This window comes from Sitophilus oryzae, unplaced genomic scaffold (assembly GCF_002938485.1).
Source record: "Sitophilus oryzae breed Bouriz unplaced genomic scaffold, Soryzae_2.0 scaffold_165_pilon_pilon, whole genome shotgun sequence".
Classification (NCBI taxonomy): Eukaryota; Metazoa; Arthropoda; class Insecta; order Coleoptera; family Curculionidae; genus Sitophilus; species Sitophilus oryzae.
The window spans coordinates 1,939,889-1,957,174 of NW_022146347.1; the positions used below are offsets into that span (position 1 = coordinate 1,939,889).

General features: G+C 33.4%; 1 protein-coding gene across 4 annotated transcripts in view; it reads right to left on the reverse strand.

The window, feature by feature from the left end:
- The window catches only part of LOC115880804 (endoribonuclease Dicer), a 135,004-nt gene that overhangs the window by 76,814 nt on the left and 40,904 nt on the right, over positions 1-17,286 (reverse strand). For all 4 annotated transcript variants that reach the window (XM_030898095.1, XM_030898094.1, XM_030898092.1 and 1 more), the window contains one exon: positions 5,145-5,438. In XM_030898095.1, coding sequence (XP_030753955.1) covers positions 5,145-5,438 — 294 coding nt within the window. The remainder of the gene's footprint in view (positions 1-5,144; positions 5,439-17,286) is intronic.

A 17,286-nucleotide genomic window follows, 5' to 3' on the forward strand; every position in this document is an offset into this window, starting at 1 on the left:
TGTGGTGGAGGAATATTACTTAGAATAGGAAGCCATTGGGTGGGAGTTGATTTTATTGTTCCTGATATAATACGCATTGTGTTGTTCAATTGGACGTCCACCTTTCCTGTGTGAGAACTATTGAGCCACACCGGGGCACAGTACTCAGCAGTAGAGTAAACCAAACCCAGCGCAGAGGAGCGCAAGGTACTCGCGGATGACCCCCACGTGGTGCCGCATAATTTATGGAGGATATTATTCCGAGTGTTGAGGTTAGCTGCAGTTTGTGTGAGGTGCTTCTTAAAGGACAAGGTCCTATCTAGTGTAATGCCTGAATATTTTGGGGTGTTGTTGTGGGACAGCCAGTTACCTTCAAACCTTACTTTAAGTTCTTGGTTTGCTAATTTATTATTAAGATGGAAACAACTAACTTCCGTCTTTACCGCGCTCGGTTGCAACCTCCACTGGCGGAAGTAGTTTCCCAGGGAATACAGGTCTTCCGCAAGAACAGCCTCTGTCTCCTCGAGGTTTTTATGTCTTGTAGCTATCGCCCAATCGTCCACATACCCAAATTTTCTAGCTGAAGTAGCAGGCATATCAGCGATATATAAATTAAACAGCAATGGAGCTAAGACAGAACCTTGTGGCAATCCGTTATTAAGTTTCATCTTTTTGCTTTCTTTCTCTCCCAGTTTTACCTGAAAAAGTCTATTTCGGAACATATCGTCGACCAGGCTGACGGTCCTTCGGCAGGGGACTTCTTTAGCTAGCTTACAGATCAGTCCCTGTCTCCAAACTGTATCGTACGCCGCGGTCAAGTCAATAAAAGCAACTGATGTTTTTTCTTGGCGTTGAAATCCTGCTTCGATGTAAGTTGTTAGGGACAAAACCTGATCCACGCAGCTACGTCCAGGACGAAAGCCAGCCTGTTCAATCGGTATACTCTCTATTATCTTTGGGCTTACTCTGTTGTAGATTAGTCTCTCCAGAAGCTTGTAGATTGTGCTCAGCAGTGCGATTGGGCGATAACTTTGTGGCTTGTCGTTAGGCTTACCAGGCTTTAAGATGGCAATGATTTTAGCACTTTTTAGTGACTGTGGAATAGTGCCTGTTTTAATTATGGTGTGGTGGCTGTTGAAATCTCCTATATATACAGCTGGGTGAAAGAAAGGCTGGATGACATGCTGTGGCCATGAGGCAGCGGGAGGTTTATAAATAATGCACACTGTGATCTCGCCAACTTGAACGGTAATTTCATGGATATTGTTACTTGTACCGTATGATCGAAAAAAAAACGGCGTCAGCGATGGCTATGAAATGAACATCGCTGTCATTTTATATGTAAAATTATTGGGGAAATGTCATTGATCGTCATTTTCAAGCCAACTGGACGCCGTTTTTTTTCGATCATACGGTAGAAGCACGCTTCAGAGTTGCATTTTCAATTGTGTTCCGAATGTAAGAGGCAGTACCATAAGATCTATTATAAGTGGCTCCTATAAGCTCATACCCAGAAATCCTTGCTCTTGACCGGAGTTGATCCTCAGTTTCCGTATGAGTTTCCTGGATTGCCAGTACGTCGACATCGTAGTCAATTAAAATCTTGTGAAGGAGATCGCATTTTGCTCGACTAATACCCTCCACATTCAACTGGCAGACTCGGATGCTAGGTCCAAGTTTTTTGTCATATAGTCCTCATAAGGACTAGGCATTTTTCCCTGTGTTTGTACCATAGTGATGCAATTGACCAAGAGATCCAGATAGGATTGTTTGGTCGCCAGTTGTGCTAGTTCATTTAGTTTGCGTCTATAATTAGACGCTATCCAGGGTGTACCACGAGGAGGCGAACTAGCATTACACCCCTCCCTCTTGGTTTTATTTATATACACAATTACAAATTGCGTCTATTTAAAAAAACAATTATATCAACACTGTAAACGTTAAAAATTTTAATAATACAATATATTATGCGATAGATTCGCGAAGATTTGTTCCACACAACAAAATGTTTATACATATTTTATAAAATACTGTTACGGATTCCGTGGGTCCACTAATTTAAACTCACGATAAAATACTTAACGAATTTATTTTTTTTCCCACTCTGTACCATAGATTTAGTAAGAACAGATATCACATTAGACATTTTAACCCGATCAAACAATCGGAGGTTGACTACGTACTGTAAAAACCAACTGAAATAGAGAAGGCGACATTGCCCCATCTCAAATTTGCGCCTATCTACTCAGTTTGATTTGCAGAAAAGGTGACTTTAAAACCTTTACCGGATATCAATAAATCTCAAGTTCTTAATTAAATTAATAGTTTATTTTTAAAGAAGCATGCGTAATAATATGTTATTAACCAGAGGATATATGCGTTACTATTAAAGGACATGTTTACTGTTTAATGTGCTGAAACGTCTAGAACTATTGGCAACGTCGCTGCTAGTCTTCCAGAATGAAATGAGACGTCCGTCCCACCACCCCTCGCGACGGCCGTTGGTCCGTTATAGCGTACTACGTTTAGCTTGCGGTGTGTTTGAAGTCGGAATAAAGACGAAAATGAACTTTCAGTGTTTTTCGGTGGTTTTAGTTTAACGTACTTTTGAATCTGCGAATTCAGTATGGTACGACAGTGTAAAGTGTGTAGAAAAATAAGCTCAAATTACCCGAATTTGTCTTTTCACAGGTGGGTATTGCTTTCGTCATTGTACATAGGCGTCCCACAAGGGAGCCTCTCACAATCAAAATAATTTCTAATTATATTTGTAATTAATCTATTAAAACAAGAAGCCAGTAGTAGCCAGTAATTGAATTATAATTCGTCTCAATGACTACCTAACTGTTGTAGATCATAACAAATTTGAATATAAACGTTGCATTTGAAATTTTATTATAAGCCAGAAAGTGACATTTTTTCTTAAAATTGCGTCATTTCTGGTCATTATATACGATATTCTAAAGGAATTTTGCTCAACAAATAAACAAAGGTGTTACCCGACTTTTTTACATTTTATTGCTTTATTATATCTGCCCCTTCGGCCTTGTTTAGACAATTTTTTACCACTGTACAAATACCTCTTCCTAGAGTTATTTGTACGGTGTGTTTACCTTTTTTTAGAATGGGACGAACTGTAAATAATTCTTAGGCTACTAGTTTTATACATACCTATATACAGAGTGACCCAAGCCTCCAAAAAAGCTTTTTACCTATTACTACTAGCTGCTCTCGCCATCTAGCACTCGCCATAGTAGTACGTTTTGTACTCAAATGCTATTTTCTGCTTTTATGCTTTTCGTTTGTCGGATTGAGGGTACAGCAAAGTCGGCCTGACGATGGAGATAAATCTCCGAAACCGGTCGTCGAATGGCTGTTCCCTTCAGTCTGATGAACTTAATGCAGAGAATAAGCATATATGTAGGGGTTAGGCCTTAATAATTTTTTGCTTCTTGTATTTTGTTTATTTATACAAACCCTACAAAGCCTTGAGCTCCATCTACAGTAACGTAGATGAAGCAAACGTAATTCATTATGTGACAGAAATCCCATATTGTAACAGACAGGTTTGATACTTTTAATAAATCAATATTCAATTTTCTCATTAAATATTGATTTTAGGTATAGGAAGTTATTAATAATACAAGTTTAAACAACTATTACACAGTACTTCACAGGAAGCTATCGATTGCGAACTAACTAAATCGTTGCTAATTACTAATTTTGAAGTTCTTTTTAAGATCAAAAATGGTAAAACTAAAACCTAAACTATCATTTCAGATTAAACGGGAAGTTCTAAATAATGTTGCCTATTCTAAACAAGAAAAATTTATTTATAAGTTTTATAACATCTCTAATTAAATTTGGACGAAAAGAATATTTCTGTTTGCTGTAGGTAATTTTCTCAGGGATAATACGAAAATAAAAATGACTTAAAGTCAAAAGAACAAGTTATTCCAAAAAAGGACAGGTGGCAACCCTAGGTATTTCTGGAATGGAAATTTAATGGCAAATCTACAACTTTAGTTTGAAAATATGTTCCGGCCACCTATGTTTACAAAAATGTCTAAAATGTGCTTTACCATTGCCTCCATATTCTGAAAAAAAATTGAAAGAAAAGTCACCAACCACAAACCTAACATAGAACTGTTTCGGAAGCCTGAGTCACCCTGTGAATATTCAAAAGTAACTGAAAGTTTATATAGAAGTAACTGAAAGTTTAAATTCAAAATCGACGTTGGAGTGATTTTAGAAAACCACCTACTAACGTTTCAACATAGGTATATGTGGGATATTAATTATATTATTATATTAGACCTTATAACAAAACTCATCTGACGAAAAAGTGTTAATGTAGTATATTAATATAGAGTATAAATTTTACTAAACACAATTTATGCAACTACTATTACTCTAACGATTCTGGCACCTTCGCCAATTAATTCACAATTTAAAACGCGGTATTATCAAACTTCAGACTGGTCCAACTGCCAAGCGCGGGCCTTTATATACCCCCTGGCGAGTGTTTCTGGAACATTCTAAAGAATTCTGTAAAATTCTTTTACTTTCTGGCGAATTCGCCAGGTTCTTCAATGCACGTTGCGGTTACGTAGGCAACCAGCAATACACCTTGACAATACGTTTCATAAATTAATTATATTAAAGCTGTAGCATTTGGTTTGGTTTGGTTGCGACTCCAAGACTCAAGGGTTCCTCTGTTATTTAAAAACAATCATTTTGGATTTACATAAGAATATTAAGACACACCCGTTAATGAAGTGAGGTTGAACGATCGCTGAACAAAGGATACCGGCTTAATCATACCAAATCGGTGGTCTACATTTTAATAAGCGAAACAAAGATAAAGATACCTAAATTACGTTACAACCAGTTGATAGACATACACATAAAGAAATGCAGAGTTGCCGGTTCCTACCATAGACAAGTTCCTACGTTGCGGTAGACATAATTAAAGATGAATGTTAATTTTTCGAATTGATGAATACATCATATCTTAAATTTGGGACATGCTATAAAATATGTCCCTACAGAAAGAAAAGCGCTTTTTAAATAGCATATTTAAAAAAATACATATCTGTCATTTACTGAATTTATTCGAAGTTACTTATCCTGTATATATTTAACAAATATATTATTTCGCTTACCGTTATTGGTTCAGTTAACGGACAGATTGTTGGCAATACTATAACCACTCTGACTAATTTGGTGCGGTCTGCAAGAAATTTTACTTCAGAATAGATCGCCGGTGTTAAATCTGTGTATCGATCGCAAGGTAGGGAGTTACAATAAGAACAAAGTAAAGAAACGGCCGACACCATGTCTACTTTGGCAGAATTCGGACCATCGACGTAATACGGAGGTAATTGATCTTCGTTGTACATCTCATCTATCGCTCTTTGAGACGGTTCACTTCTTTGTTTATTCTGACCGACCAGGAACTAAAAGCAATAAAAATATTTTAAATAAATTTAATAATTTTGCCCTTTCCAATGACAGAAGATATATGAGGGCGTGCTTTGACTTTGTAAAAACTTAATTTTTCATAATATTCACTTATTTTTCATCGATCAACACGCTTGATCGTTAAACTTTTTGATCACATTATATTGTTTATTTTCCTTCGTGTCGAGAAAAGGATGATTCAACTAGATGCCTAAAATTTGGATTACTTAAAAATGTAATACAAAATCAACTTATACAAATAAATATAAAAATATCCATAAGACAGGATTTTATACCAATTTGGTCATCGAAACTATGCGGTCTGCATTTTAACGTGTAAGACAGTGATGTAGACAGCTTAATGGAAAATCAAATGTATTAAAAAGAGATAAAAATTTGGTTGACACATTTCTTGTATGCGGTATTGCTAGATTTTCCATCAAATTTTCAAACCGCACAAGTAGGCGTTTACGAAAAATGTTGCATTAACTTGGAACATTATTTTTCACTATTAGTAAAGTCACATTTTCCTCCAAACGTAAAAAATCACGCATTAAAATCCAGACCACATAAATTGGATGACCAGCAGGGTATACCATCCGGGACAGTTCACCTGCGTGGTCTGTATTTTACTGCATGCGACAGAGATAAACATAAATGACTGGTTGGCAGACAGTGTAGGAAAATGTGGTAGAAAAAAATAAACTATTTTAAAAACTTTCATGTATACTACTCAAATGAAGATAATTTATCTAAGCTAAATATAATCTATTACAGCTGTAATAAAATGAGTAACTAATTGTGAAAAATATGGTTCCAGCCCTAGATGCAACAATTTTCGTAAACGTCTACTTGTGCGGTATGAAATTTTGATACAAAATCCGGCAATACCGCAAAGAAGAACTTTTATCTCATTTCAATACATTTGATTTGTTATTAAGCTGTCTACATCACTGTCTTACGCGTTAAAATCCAGACCACACAGTTTCGATGACCAGATCGGTATGTGTCACTGCATATTAAGGCTGTCGCTCACTAGACGGAAGCGCGCCGGAGCGCAAGGCAGCGCGGCGAAAAGGAATTTTTATAATACATAATTTTAAATGGGAGCTCGCTCACTTGGCGGAAACGCAGCGGTCGGCAGCGAAACGATTTAAAACTATGTATTATTAAAAATTCCTTTTCGCCGCGTTACCATGCGCTCCTCTCTAGTGAGCGACAGCCTTTATGCATACACAGTGTTTCTTACTAAATGCCAGTATTTTAGGGTGTGGTAGATCTGAACAAAAGAAACATTTCCTATTTGTCAATTTTCAAATAAAATAAAAATAGCCAAGTTATTTAACTATTTTTTTTTCTAAATGCTTATATCCTGAGAACCGCTATGTATACAAGAAAAGAAAATAAGTATGCACTTAAGACAACTTGCAAAACTCACCCAATACTTTTTTAAATTAAAATATTAAGAAGGAAATAATTAAGAATTTACTAAAACTACTAAAATAAAAAATTAAAAGCAACGAAAAAAAATGGGTAAACATTTTAGTATTTTATCTATAAAACGCAATACAGAAGGTTTCATATTAATACATTGACAGTAATTGAATTCCGAGATAAAAGTCTCTGGGCACTCCACTAGATATTAAAATAACATAACATTTATTTAGTTCAATGTTACGGAAAGGGTATTAATATTTATTGCAAAATATGATACTTCAACAACAGCAAAAAATATGACGGTAATCAAAATTAATAATAACCATCTATCAAAGAATGAAATCCAAATGATATTACCATACAAACGATTTTTAGGACGTTACTTAAGAACATTTTTTTGAAGAGGTTAGTTTCAGAACGTACGTAATTTTTTTTAAACAATATGAACTGATCTCATACACACCCTAAAACACATATTTGATAAATAATGATGTAACGTTTAACGATGCTTTAACGAGGGCTGAATTGAAGGCATTCGTTAATGACATAATACTTGGAAAATTTACTTATTACTTGGAATATTTATTTATTACCCAGGCTTTTTTAAGAGATAACAGCACAGCTTACTCATAGACAGCTAGTCAACTCACGACGATTTACGTGGAAAATTTCGTACCTACTTCGAGACTGGCTTATCTTACGCAAGTGCCATATCGATACGAGAAACACATAATTTGCATGTGTTTGGAATAATATTCATATGGAAGGAATATTTATTTGGATCTTTGAATAAGAAGACTAAGGAAGGAGCATAATGCTATCCATGTATTCATGCATGGTGGGCGGAAAAAGCGCCATAAAAGCACTCTAGGGTGGGAATCCTTGACAGTTCTGTTTGACGATTCATTTGACACATTTGAATTTGATTTGAAATTTTGTGGATTTGTCAGTCTTTACGGAGCTTATTTTATGTTATTTATTATTTATTCTACTACTGATAGTTGTATAAAGGTAGTAAATCTAGATGGAAATTGTGGCAGAACTTAAATTAACAGTGACACTACCGCGATTTATCGAAAAAGATTCTAAAATAGTTGGTTGTGTAGCGTGCGGTAGATCTCGGCAAAAATTGAGTGAAATAATGGAACAACTTTTCACTAGTAAGTGACTATATAATATACATACGTGTAGTAAACCGATCATTTATGAAATTCACTTAAATTAACTAAATTATATATTTTTCTTGCATTTTAGCTTTTATTTATTACTTGTCAAAGATTAGATGTCAAAGAATTTAGATACGTTAATTTGACTTACCTGCTTCAGTAGCGTATCGGATGTTTGTGTTAATAAATACTTATCTATTTTTATTAGAATTATATATTTTTATAACAATTTTAATAACTACCAACATTTATTCACAACGTAAAATAAAACAACAAATTATTGAGTCTACCCCACGTCTACCCTGCATCATAGTTTTACATTTTTTAAATAAAATTAGAACGACACTGATAAACCGGAATTTAAGTCGGCCATATTTGAGGCCCATCGCGGTGTACCTAAGATTTTTGATATGCTCCTTCCTTAGTCTTCTTATTCAAAGATTTGGATGGAAGTCATAGCTTCTTCTTCTTCTTTTAGAAGGCGTATCGCCTGTTTAGTTCCGGTTTCCTCCTCGTCTAAACAACTCTTGCGAGGTTGACTGCCAACTGTCTTGCCAACGTTTAGGTGGTCGTCCAGTAGGTCTTCTGCCATGGGGCACGTTGTTGCGAATTATTATGGCCATTCTGTCGGGGCCCATTCTATTGACATGCTGGTTCCATTCTCTTCTTCTCTGCCTTATCCATCTGACAACGTCGTTTGTTTGGCACTTTTCTCTTATGTCTACATTTCTCTGTCTGTCCCTCAATGTGTATCCAGTTATCATTCTTAAGGTCTTCATTTCAGTAGTTCGTAGGATTCTCTTTGTTACTAATGTTTCAGCTCTGGTTTCCGCACCATATGTCATCACTGGTCGTATGCAGGTTTTGTATATTCTTGACTTACATTCTGTACTCAAATGTTTGTTTTTCCATATGGGATATTTAAGATGTCCTGATATTGCGGCAGCTTTATAGGCTTGTTTCCTTACTTCTTCTTTCAGGAATCCTGAGCTTGTAATTTTGCATCCGAGGTATTCGAATGACATTATCTGATCAATAGTTTTGTTTTTTATTACCAATTTGCACCGTAGAGGCTCCTTTGTAATGGTCATGCATTTGGTCTTATTTGTGGAAATTTGCATGTTAAGTTTTTCTGCCTGTCTGTTAAAAGCTTGTAGCATTCTTTGGAGGTCGTCCTCTGACTCTGCAATAAGTACTGCGTCATCGGCATAGCATAATATGTTTACTTTATGCATTCCCATTCGATATCCTAATCCAGTATTCTTGACGGTTTTTATTCCTTGATCCATGATTGTGTTGAATAACAGAGGGCTGAGACCAGTTGTAGTTCGAAAATGCTGCGTTAAGGTAAAGTTTGTTCTTATTTGGGTTGTTGTGTTTGTGTTTAAGTTCTCGATAAGTTCTGTGAGTTCTTTCGAGACATTACTGCTTTCCAAGATGGTGATGATGTCTTTTAGTTGGACTCTATCAAAGGCCTTTGTTAAATCTATAAAACATAGATAGGCTAGAGAGTTATATTCTAAGGATTTTTCAACTAGTTGCCTGAGTATGAATAGTGCATCGGTAGTTGATCGGTTTCTTCGGAATCCTTGTTGTGCCTCGCTTATTGGCACTATTGAGGATATTTTGTCCGCAATGATCTTAGTCAGAAGTTTTAGCGAGGTGCTCAGTAATGTTATTCCTCTATAGTTTGCTGGGTCTGTTTTATCTTCCTTTTTAAAAATAGGTATTGTTATACTTTGTTTCCATTCTTCTGGTATTTTCTTATGTTGTAACATAATGTTAAACAGTTTTGTGTATTCCTCTATGATAGCCGTGCCTGCGTTTTTTATTAGCTCGTTTGGTATTTTATCTTGATTAGGAGATTTTCTATTTTTAAGTTTCCTTATTGTCTCTTCTACTTGCTTGTAAGTGATTTGCGCATGATCTTCTATATTATCTCTTTGGCTTGTCTCTTGTGCTTACATTGGTTCATCTGTTTCTGCGTATAAGTCTCTGAAATATTTTTCCCACGTATCTTCTGCAATTGTTCTTAGTTGTATTGTTTCATTTGTTTCTCGTTTCAAACCCCTCAACATCTTCCAAATACGTTTTTGTGCTCCGTACATATCCGCCTCCATTTCGCTACTAAATCGCTGCCAATATTCTTCTTTAATTTCTCGTACTCTATTATTAGTCCTGTTCCTTATTTCGGTATAGATATTTCGGTTCTCCGGTGTTGGAGATTTCTTGTATTGTAAGTATTTTTCCTTCTTTTCCCTTGTAATGTTCTTGACTTCTAATGTAAACCAAGGTTTAATGTTCGGTCTTCTATTGTGTAATACAGTACTTGTTCCTAAAGCTTTTTTAGCACCTTTGCAGATGTTTTCTTTCAGTTTATTCCAAGCTGTGTTAGGAGTATCAAACTGTGCTATGGGGTTAAGAGTGACATGTGTTTGGCATCTGTTTGAATAAAGTTGTTTAGTGCTTTCGTGGTTGAGGGATTCTATATTGAATTTTTCAGTTTTTATCGATGGTCTTTTTTTGGATAGCGGCGCACGTATTCGTATCTTTCCTAGCACAAGTTTGTGATCTGTTCCAATGTTGGCTGAGGATAAGACTCTTATGTCTATTATTTGTTGAGGTAAGAAACTTCGATTGGTGATGATATAATCGATTATTGATTTATTGTTTCTATTGTCATAGAAGGTGTATTTGTGTTGTTCTTTATGGGGAAAATATGTGTTGTTTATTCTCAGTTCGTTCTGTCCACAGAATTCGGTCAAAATTTCGCCATTTCTATTAGTTATATCCTCGTTATATTTTTGTTTTATTCCATCCACTACCTCGTTTCCAATTCTTGCGTTTAAATCCCCTAACAGAATTATCTTTTCATGTCTTGGTATTTTGTCTATCGCTGACTGTAGATTTTCGTAGAAGCCCATTGACATTTCTTCAGGTTTATTAATGTCGGGTGCGTACACTGATATAATGTGAATGGGTTGGTCAAACATAATCTTTACTCTCAGGATTCTGTCGCACACGTATTCTATGCTTTCTATATTCTGTTCATATTTATCATTTATAGCTACTCCAACGCCTGATGTTGCTCTTTGCTCTCTGGAAGTCATAGCGCATTTAGTAATTAGCTAGAAAATAATGGTAATTATAAAAAAAAGTAGAACTAATATTTATTATTGACGGTATTGCATATTTTCTCTATAGAAAAGAAAACTAACAAAAAAACAAATTATTCTAAAAAAAGGAACGTTTTAGTAATAATCTTCTTTTTTTATTTTATTGAAATATATGACAATAAGGCGCGGTCTCTTCAGTTATAAATAACTTTTATCTAACAAATAACCATCTAAAAGATAAACAATCTAGAGCCTGATATCTATAGGATATAACATTTGGGTATTTTCATACAATAGATAACAATTTGGAGGACGGGCCGCCTACGGACCGGTAGACACTCCGTAGAGAAAGTGCTGCCAATATAAGATATCTGAAATTGAAATGGTTATATATGAAAAGTCGATACAACAGACAGAGACAAAAACTGGGAATTTCAAATCGTGAATTTCAAATCGTGAATTTCAATTGTTCAGTTGTCAAAAGGTCGTCAAAATGAAAATAAAACAATAAAATTCAACTAAAATATACCGTATGATCGAAAAAAAAACGGAGTCCAGTTGGCTGGGAAATGAACATCAATGACATTTCCCATATAAATTTACATATAAAATGACAGCGATCTTCATTCCATAGCCATCGCTGACGCCGTTTTTTCTCGATCATACGGTATTTTGTGTTCAACTCCAACTAGTCCTATTATGGCATAGGCTATTTAAATTTACCTTTATGGAAAAAGGGAAAGATAATTCAATATCAGCAGTGGTGGTGGTGCAATAGATCTATTGATGGAATGCGATTTATAAGAAATTAAAACAAGAAAAAATAATCTGTAAGTAATTTATAGTTTAATTACATGATATTACTGTTATATTTATTATATTAACATTTTAGTACAATTGATAATAAAAAATACGGAAGAAGCTGGTGAAGTGCAAGCAGAGATTTATAAACAAATCCTAAAACCACCATCTGGTAAGTTATTAATATTGAAAATTAAAAATAGCATAAGACTGTTAGTAATAACAAATATGTTGTTCTAGGGCTTCTCATAGTAAAGAAATAGGTAGGATAGCATCAACGATAGTAATTAAGGTGAGTTTTTATTTTATAAAATAGATAAATGCACTTCTACTTTTTGTCTTAATAATAATAAATGAATAGGCCTATAATAATTGTTACATTTACACATTATATGCACAAATTATTTAATAAAAATTAAATAAAAAAACAATTTTGTCATATTACTTTTATTTTTAAGAACTCAAAGTGATGGAACTTCAAAAATAAAGGAAAATCTTGTCTAAACAAAGTTGAACTAACTGGAATTCAAAAGGACCACAATACAGGTGTTTTAGCAAGGTTTAGCTAGAGAGTTACTTAAAAAACAGCATGGAGAAGAGATGTACCGTATGATCGAAAAAACGGCGTCAGCAATGGCTATGAAATAAAGATTGCTGTCATTTCATATGTAAATTTATATGGGAAATATCATCGATCATCATTTCCCAGCCAACTGGACGCCGTTTTGTTTTCGATCATACGGTATAAGGTACATAGTGCAAGAAATTAAACTAAAATTGTAACACAAAAGAAATAAAAGCAAATGTGAGTTGAATAACAGGTTTTATAAGGTTCCTGTTATAATATTAATAAATTAAGATATGCGAATTGAAAACGAAATAAATATGTAGTTTGATTTAAAAAGTTTTATTTATTTTTTACCTACTTTAGAGCTTTATTAAAAACTAGTTTTTTAATTAAATGAAAAACAAAAAATCCGGCGACGACAGTTTTTAGAAGAGCCAATTAGCTATCTTTTAGTAAAAAAAGCAACTTTCTAGAGCAAGTCGTTACTTCTGTAGAGACGACACAGATAAACATTAGCATTTTATATAATATGTAGTAATGGTTTATAATTGAAAGGATTTAAATAAAATAATTTATAAATTACTGTTTTATCACTATTATCCTAACTTAATGCATTCTCTTCGTTCTGATGCTCTAACAGAACAGGGACTCTCTTTATTCACTAGCAACAATCGTTTTGCACCATTTTAATGTGTTTATTGGTGTTTATACCCCCAACGTTTAAAATGATTATAGCCTACATACTCAGAATAGGTAAGTCTTTTCCAAATAATCTAAATCGAATTTATTGGAATAAACTATAAAATCTTCAATAATAACAATGTCTTGGTTATGTTAAGCAATTTTGTCAAATATCAAATAAAATCAATATCTCCTCATGCCTTTGCTCATGCGTCAAATTTTTATCCGACAAATAAAGCACTATTTGGCAGTTCGGGCGCCAGATAGGGTATCTGGGAGACAAGTTTAAACCCCGGTATATAGACAGTATAACCCCCGGTGTTTTCAGGTACGGATAGCGTGTTATAATCTGCCAGATATATTTTATTTGACGGATAGCAGAAAAACGCATATCTTCACCTATAGATAACAGTATCTATTAGATAAATTAAACTTATCTCCCAGATATCCTATCTGGCGCCCGAACTGCCAAATAGTGCTTTATTTGTCGAATAAAAATTTGACGCATGAGCAAAGGCATGAGGAGATATTGATTTTATTTGATATTTGACAAAATTGCTTAACATAACCAAGACATTGTTATTATTGAAGATTTCGTTTATTCCAATAAATTCGATTTTAGATTATTTGGAAAAACTTACCTATTCTGAGTATGTAGGCTATAATCATTTTAGAACGTATGGGGTATAAACACCAATAAACACATTGAAATGGTGCAAAAAACTATTGTTGCTAGTGCCGGACTTTATAAGGACTGTTACAAAATAAAGAGAGTCTCTGTTCTGTTAGAGCATCAGAACGAAGAGAATGCATTAAGTTAGGATAATAGTGATAAAACAGTAATTTATAAATTATTTTATTTAAATCCTCTCAATTATAAACCATTACTACATATTATAAAATGCTAATGTTTACCTGTGTCGTCTCTACTGAAGTAACGACTTGCTCTAGAAAGTTGCTTTTTTTACTAAAAGATAGCTAAATGGCTCTTCTAAAAACTGCCGTCGCCGGATTTTTTGTTTTTCATTTAATTAAAAAAAAATAAAAAGTATTGTTTTTCCTGATCTCGTAGCGGATGCGCCAGGCTTCAACTAGTTTTTAATAAAGCTCTAAAGTAGGTAAAAAATAAAAACTTTTTAAATCAAACTATTTATTTCATTTTTAATTCGCATATCTTAATAATATTATAATTATAACAGGAACCTTATAAAACCTGTTATTCAACTCACATTTGCTTTTATTTCTTTTGTGTTACAATTTTAGTTTAATTTCTTGCACTGTGTATCTTATACCCTATGATCGAAAAAAAACGGCGTCCAGTTGGCTGGGAAATGATGATCGATGATATTTCCCATATAAATTTACATATGAAATGATAGCAATCTTTATTTCATAGCCATTGCTGACGCCGTTTTTTTCGATCATACGGTACATCTCTTCTCCATGCTGTTTTTTAAGTAACTCTCTAGCTAAACCTTGCTAAAACATCTGTATTGTGGTACTTTGAATTCCAGTTAGTTCAACTTTGTTTAGACAAGATTTTTCCTTTATTTTTTCTTTTTTTTTTGAAGTTCCATCACTTTAGTTCTTAAAAATAAAAGTAATATGACAAAATTGTTTTTATTTAATGTTTTTTATTAAATAATTTGTACATATAATGTGTAAATGTAACAATTATTATAGGTACTATTCATTTATTATTATTAAGACAAAAGTATAAGTGCATTTATCTATTTTATAAAATAAAAACTCACCTTAATTTCTATCATTGATGCTATCCTACCTATTTCTTTACTATGAAAAGCCCTAGAACAACATATTTGTTATTACTAACAGTCTTATGCTATTTTTAATTTTCAATATTAATAACTTACCAGATGGTGGTTTTATGATTGGTTTATAAATCTCTGCTTGCACTTCACCAGCTTCTTCCATATTTTCTATTATCAATTGTACTAAAATGTTAATATAATAAATATAACAGTAATATCATGTAATTAAACTATAAATTACTTACAGATTATTTTTTCTTGATTTAATTTCTTATAAATCGCATTCCATCAATAGATCTATTGCACCACCACCACTGCTGAAATTGAATTATCTTTCCCTTTTTCCATAAAGGTAAATTTAAATAGCCTATACCATAATAGGACTAGTTGGAGTTGAACACAAAATATATTTTAGTTGAATTTTATTGTTTTTATTTTCATTTTGATGATCTTTTGACAACTGAACAATAACCTCACTTTTTAATCTAACGATTTGAAATTCCAAGTTTCTGTCTCTGTCTGTTGTATCGACTTTTCATATACAACCATCTCAATTTCAGATATCTTCTATTGGCAACACTTTCTCTATGGAGTGTCTACCGGTCCGTAGGCGGCCGTCCTCCAAATTGTTATCTATTGGATTATTTTGTATGAAAATACCCAAATGTTATATCCTATAGATATCAGGCTCTAGATTGTTTATCTTTTAGATGGTTATTTGTTAGATAAAAGTTATTTATTTATAACTGAAGAGACCGCGCCTTAGTATATTATGTCGTATTTGTATTTAGGATATTTTATCTTGTTAATAAGGTCTGAAAGAAGTGCAATTTGAAAATAAATTTAACGTTAATATTAATTAATTTTACGTTAATATTTTTGTTAAAATAATATTACCGACTATAAACCATTAAGCACAGAATATCTAGCTACGCAACAGAAGCGTCGTTACATGTAAAAAATCGTAGGTCTCAAAAGGAGACAGGCTTTAAAAGCAGATATTTTGATGCGGTAGTTTCACTACTACATAACAGAGGATTATAAATTTAAAAGAATTTTATTCAGTGTTGCCATTGTGTAATTTATATTGTAATACTTCTTGATAAAACCTACGTTCAAGTTTGCTACATCATTAAACATATTAAAATAGATTAGAGCTCTTTTTTCAAACGTTTAAGTATTTAACTTGCCATGTTAGTTGGAGTTAAATCTTACGAGCTGAAATAAAATCACTTCCTGACGTTTGATTCTAACTGAATCCTAAATTTTGATTGTAATTCGGCGACAATATAATAAGTATTGTTCTACTATTATGACACCACTCCTGACGTTCGATTGTGTTCATACCGTATGATCGGGAAAAAACGGCGTTAGCGATGGCTATGAAATGAAAATCGCTGCCATTTTATGTGTAAATTTATATGGGAAATGTCATCGATCGTCTTTTCTCAGCCAACTGGACGCCGTTTTTTTTTCGGTATCATACGGTATTTGATATATACTTGCGTATTTTTCATGACATTGCAATATTATGGTACCATGAAGCATATCAAGTGATACCGTAATATAGTACCATATTACGATACATGGCGTTCGATTGGGTATATTTATATTACGTATCTTCAGTGACATTGTAATATTATGGTACCATGAAGCATATCAAGAGGTACCATAATAGTACCATATACGATACCATTTCCTGGCGTGCGATTGGACTTATACTTGGTATAGTAAGTATCTTCAGTGACATTTTAATATGATGGTACTATGATGCATACAAAGTGGTACCTTAATATAGTACCATATTGCGATACCACTTCCTGACGTTCGATTGGGCTCATATTTGACTATACTTGCGTATTTTTGATGACATTACAATATTATGGTACCATGAAGCATATCAAGGGGTACCATAATGTAGCACCATATTACGATACCATTTCCTGGCGTTCGATTGGGCCCAAATTTGATATACTTGTGTTTCTTTATAAAGATTTGTTTAATTAATAATTTTAATTTATTGTACGATGTCGTGACAGCAACTTTTATGCCGAACTAATATATTATTAATTGGTACCTGTGTACTTTTTAAAATCTACCTAGGTCTATATAAATAACATGGCAAACAGAAAAAATTTGTTATTATAGTATTTTTTTAGTCAATTAACATTTTTTGTACTGCATTTTAATAAATCATTTCCATTATTATTAAACGTATATTTCATTACTAACGTTTCTGCATTAATAAATATCACTATCAATCGCCCTGTATATTATTAATTTTAAAGGTAATTAAAGTTATT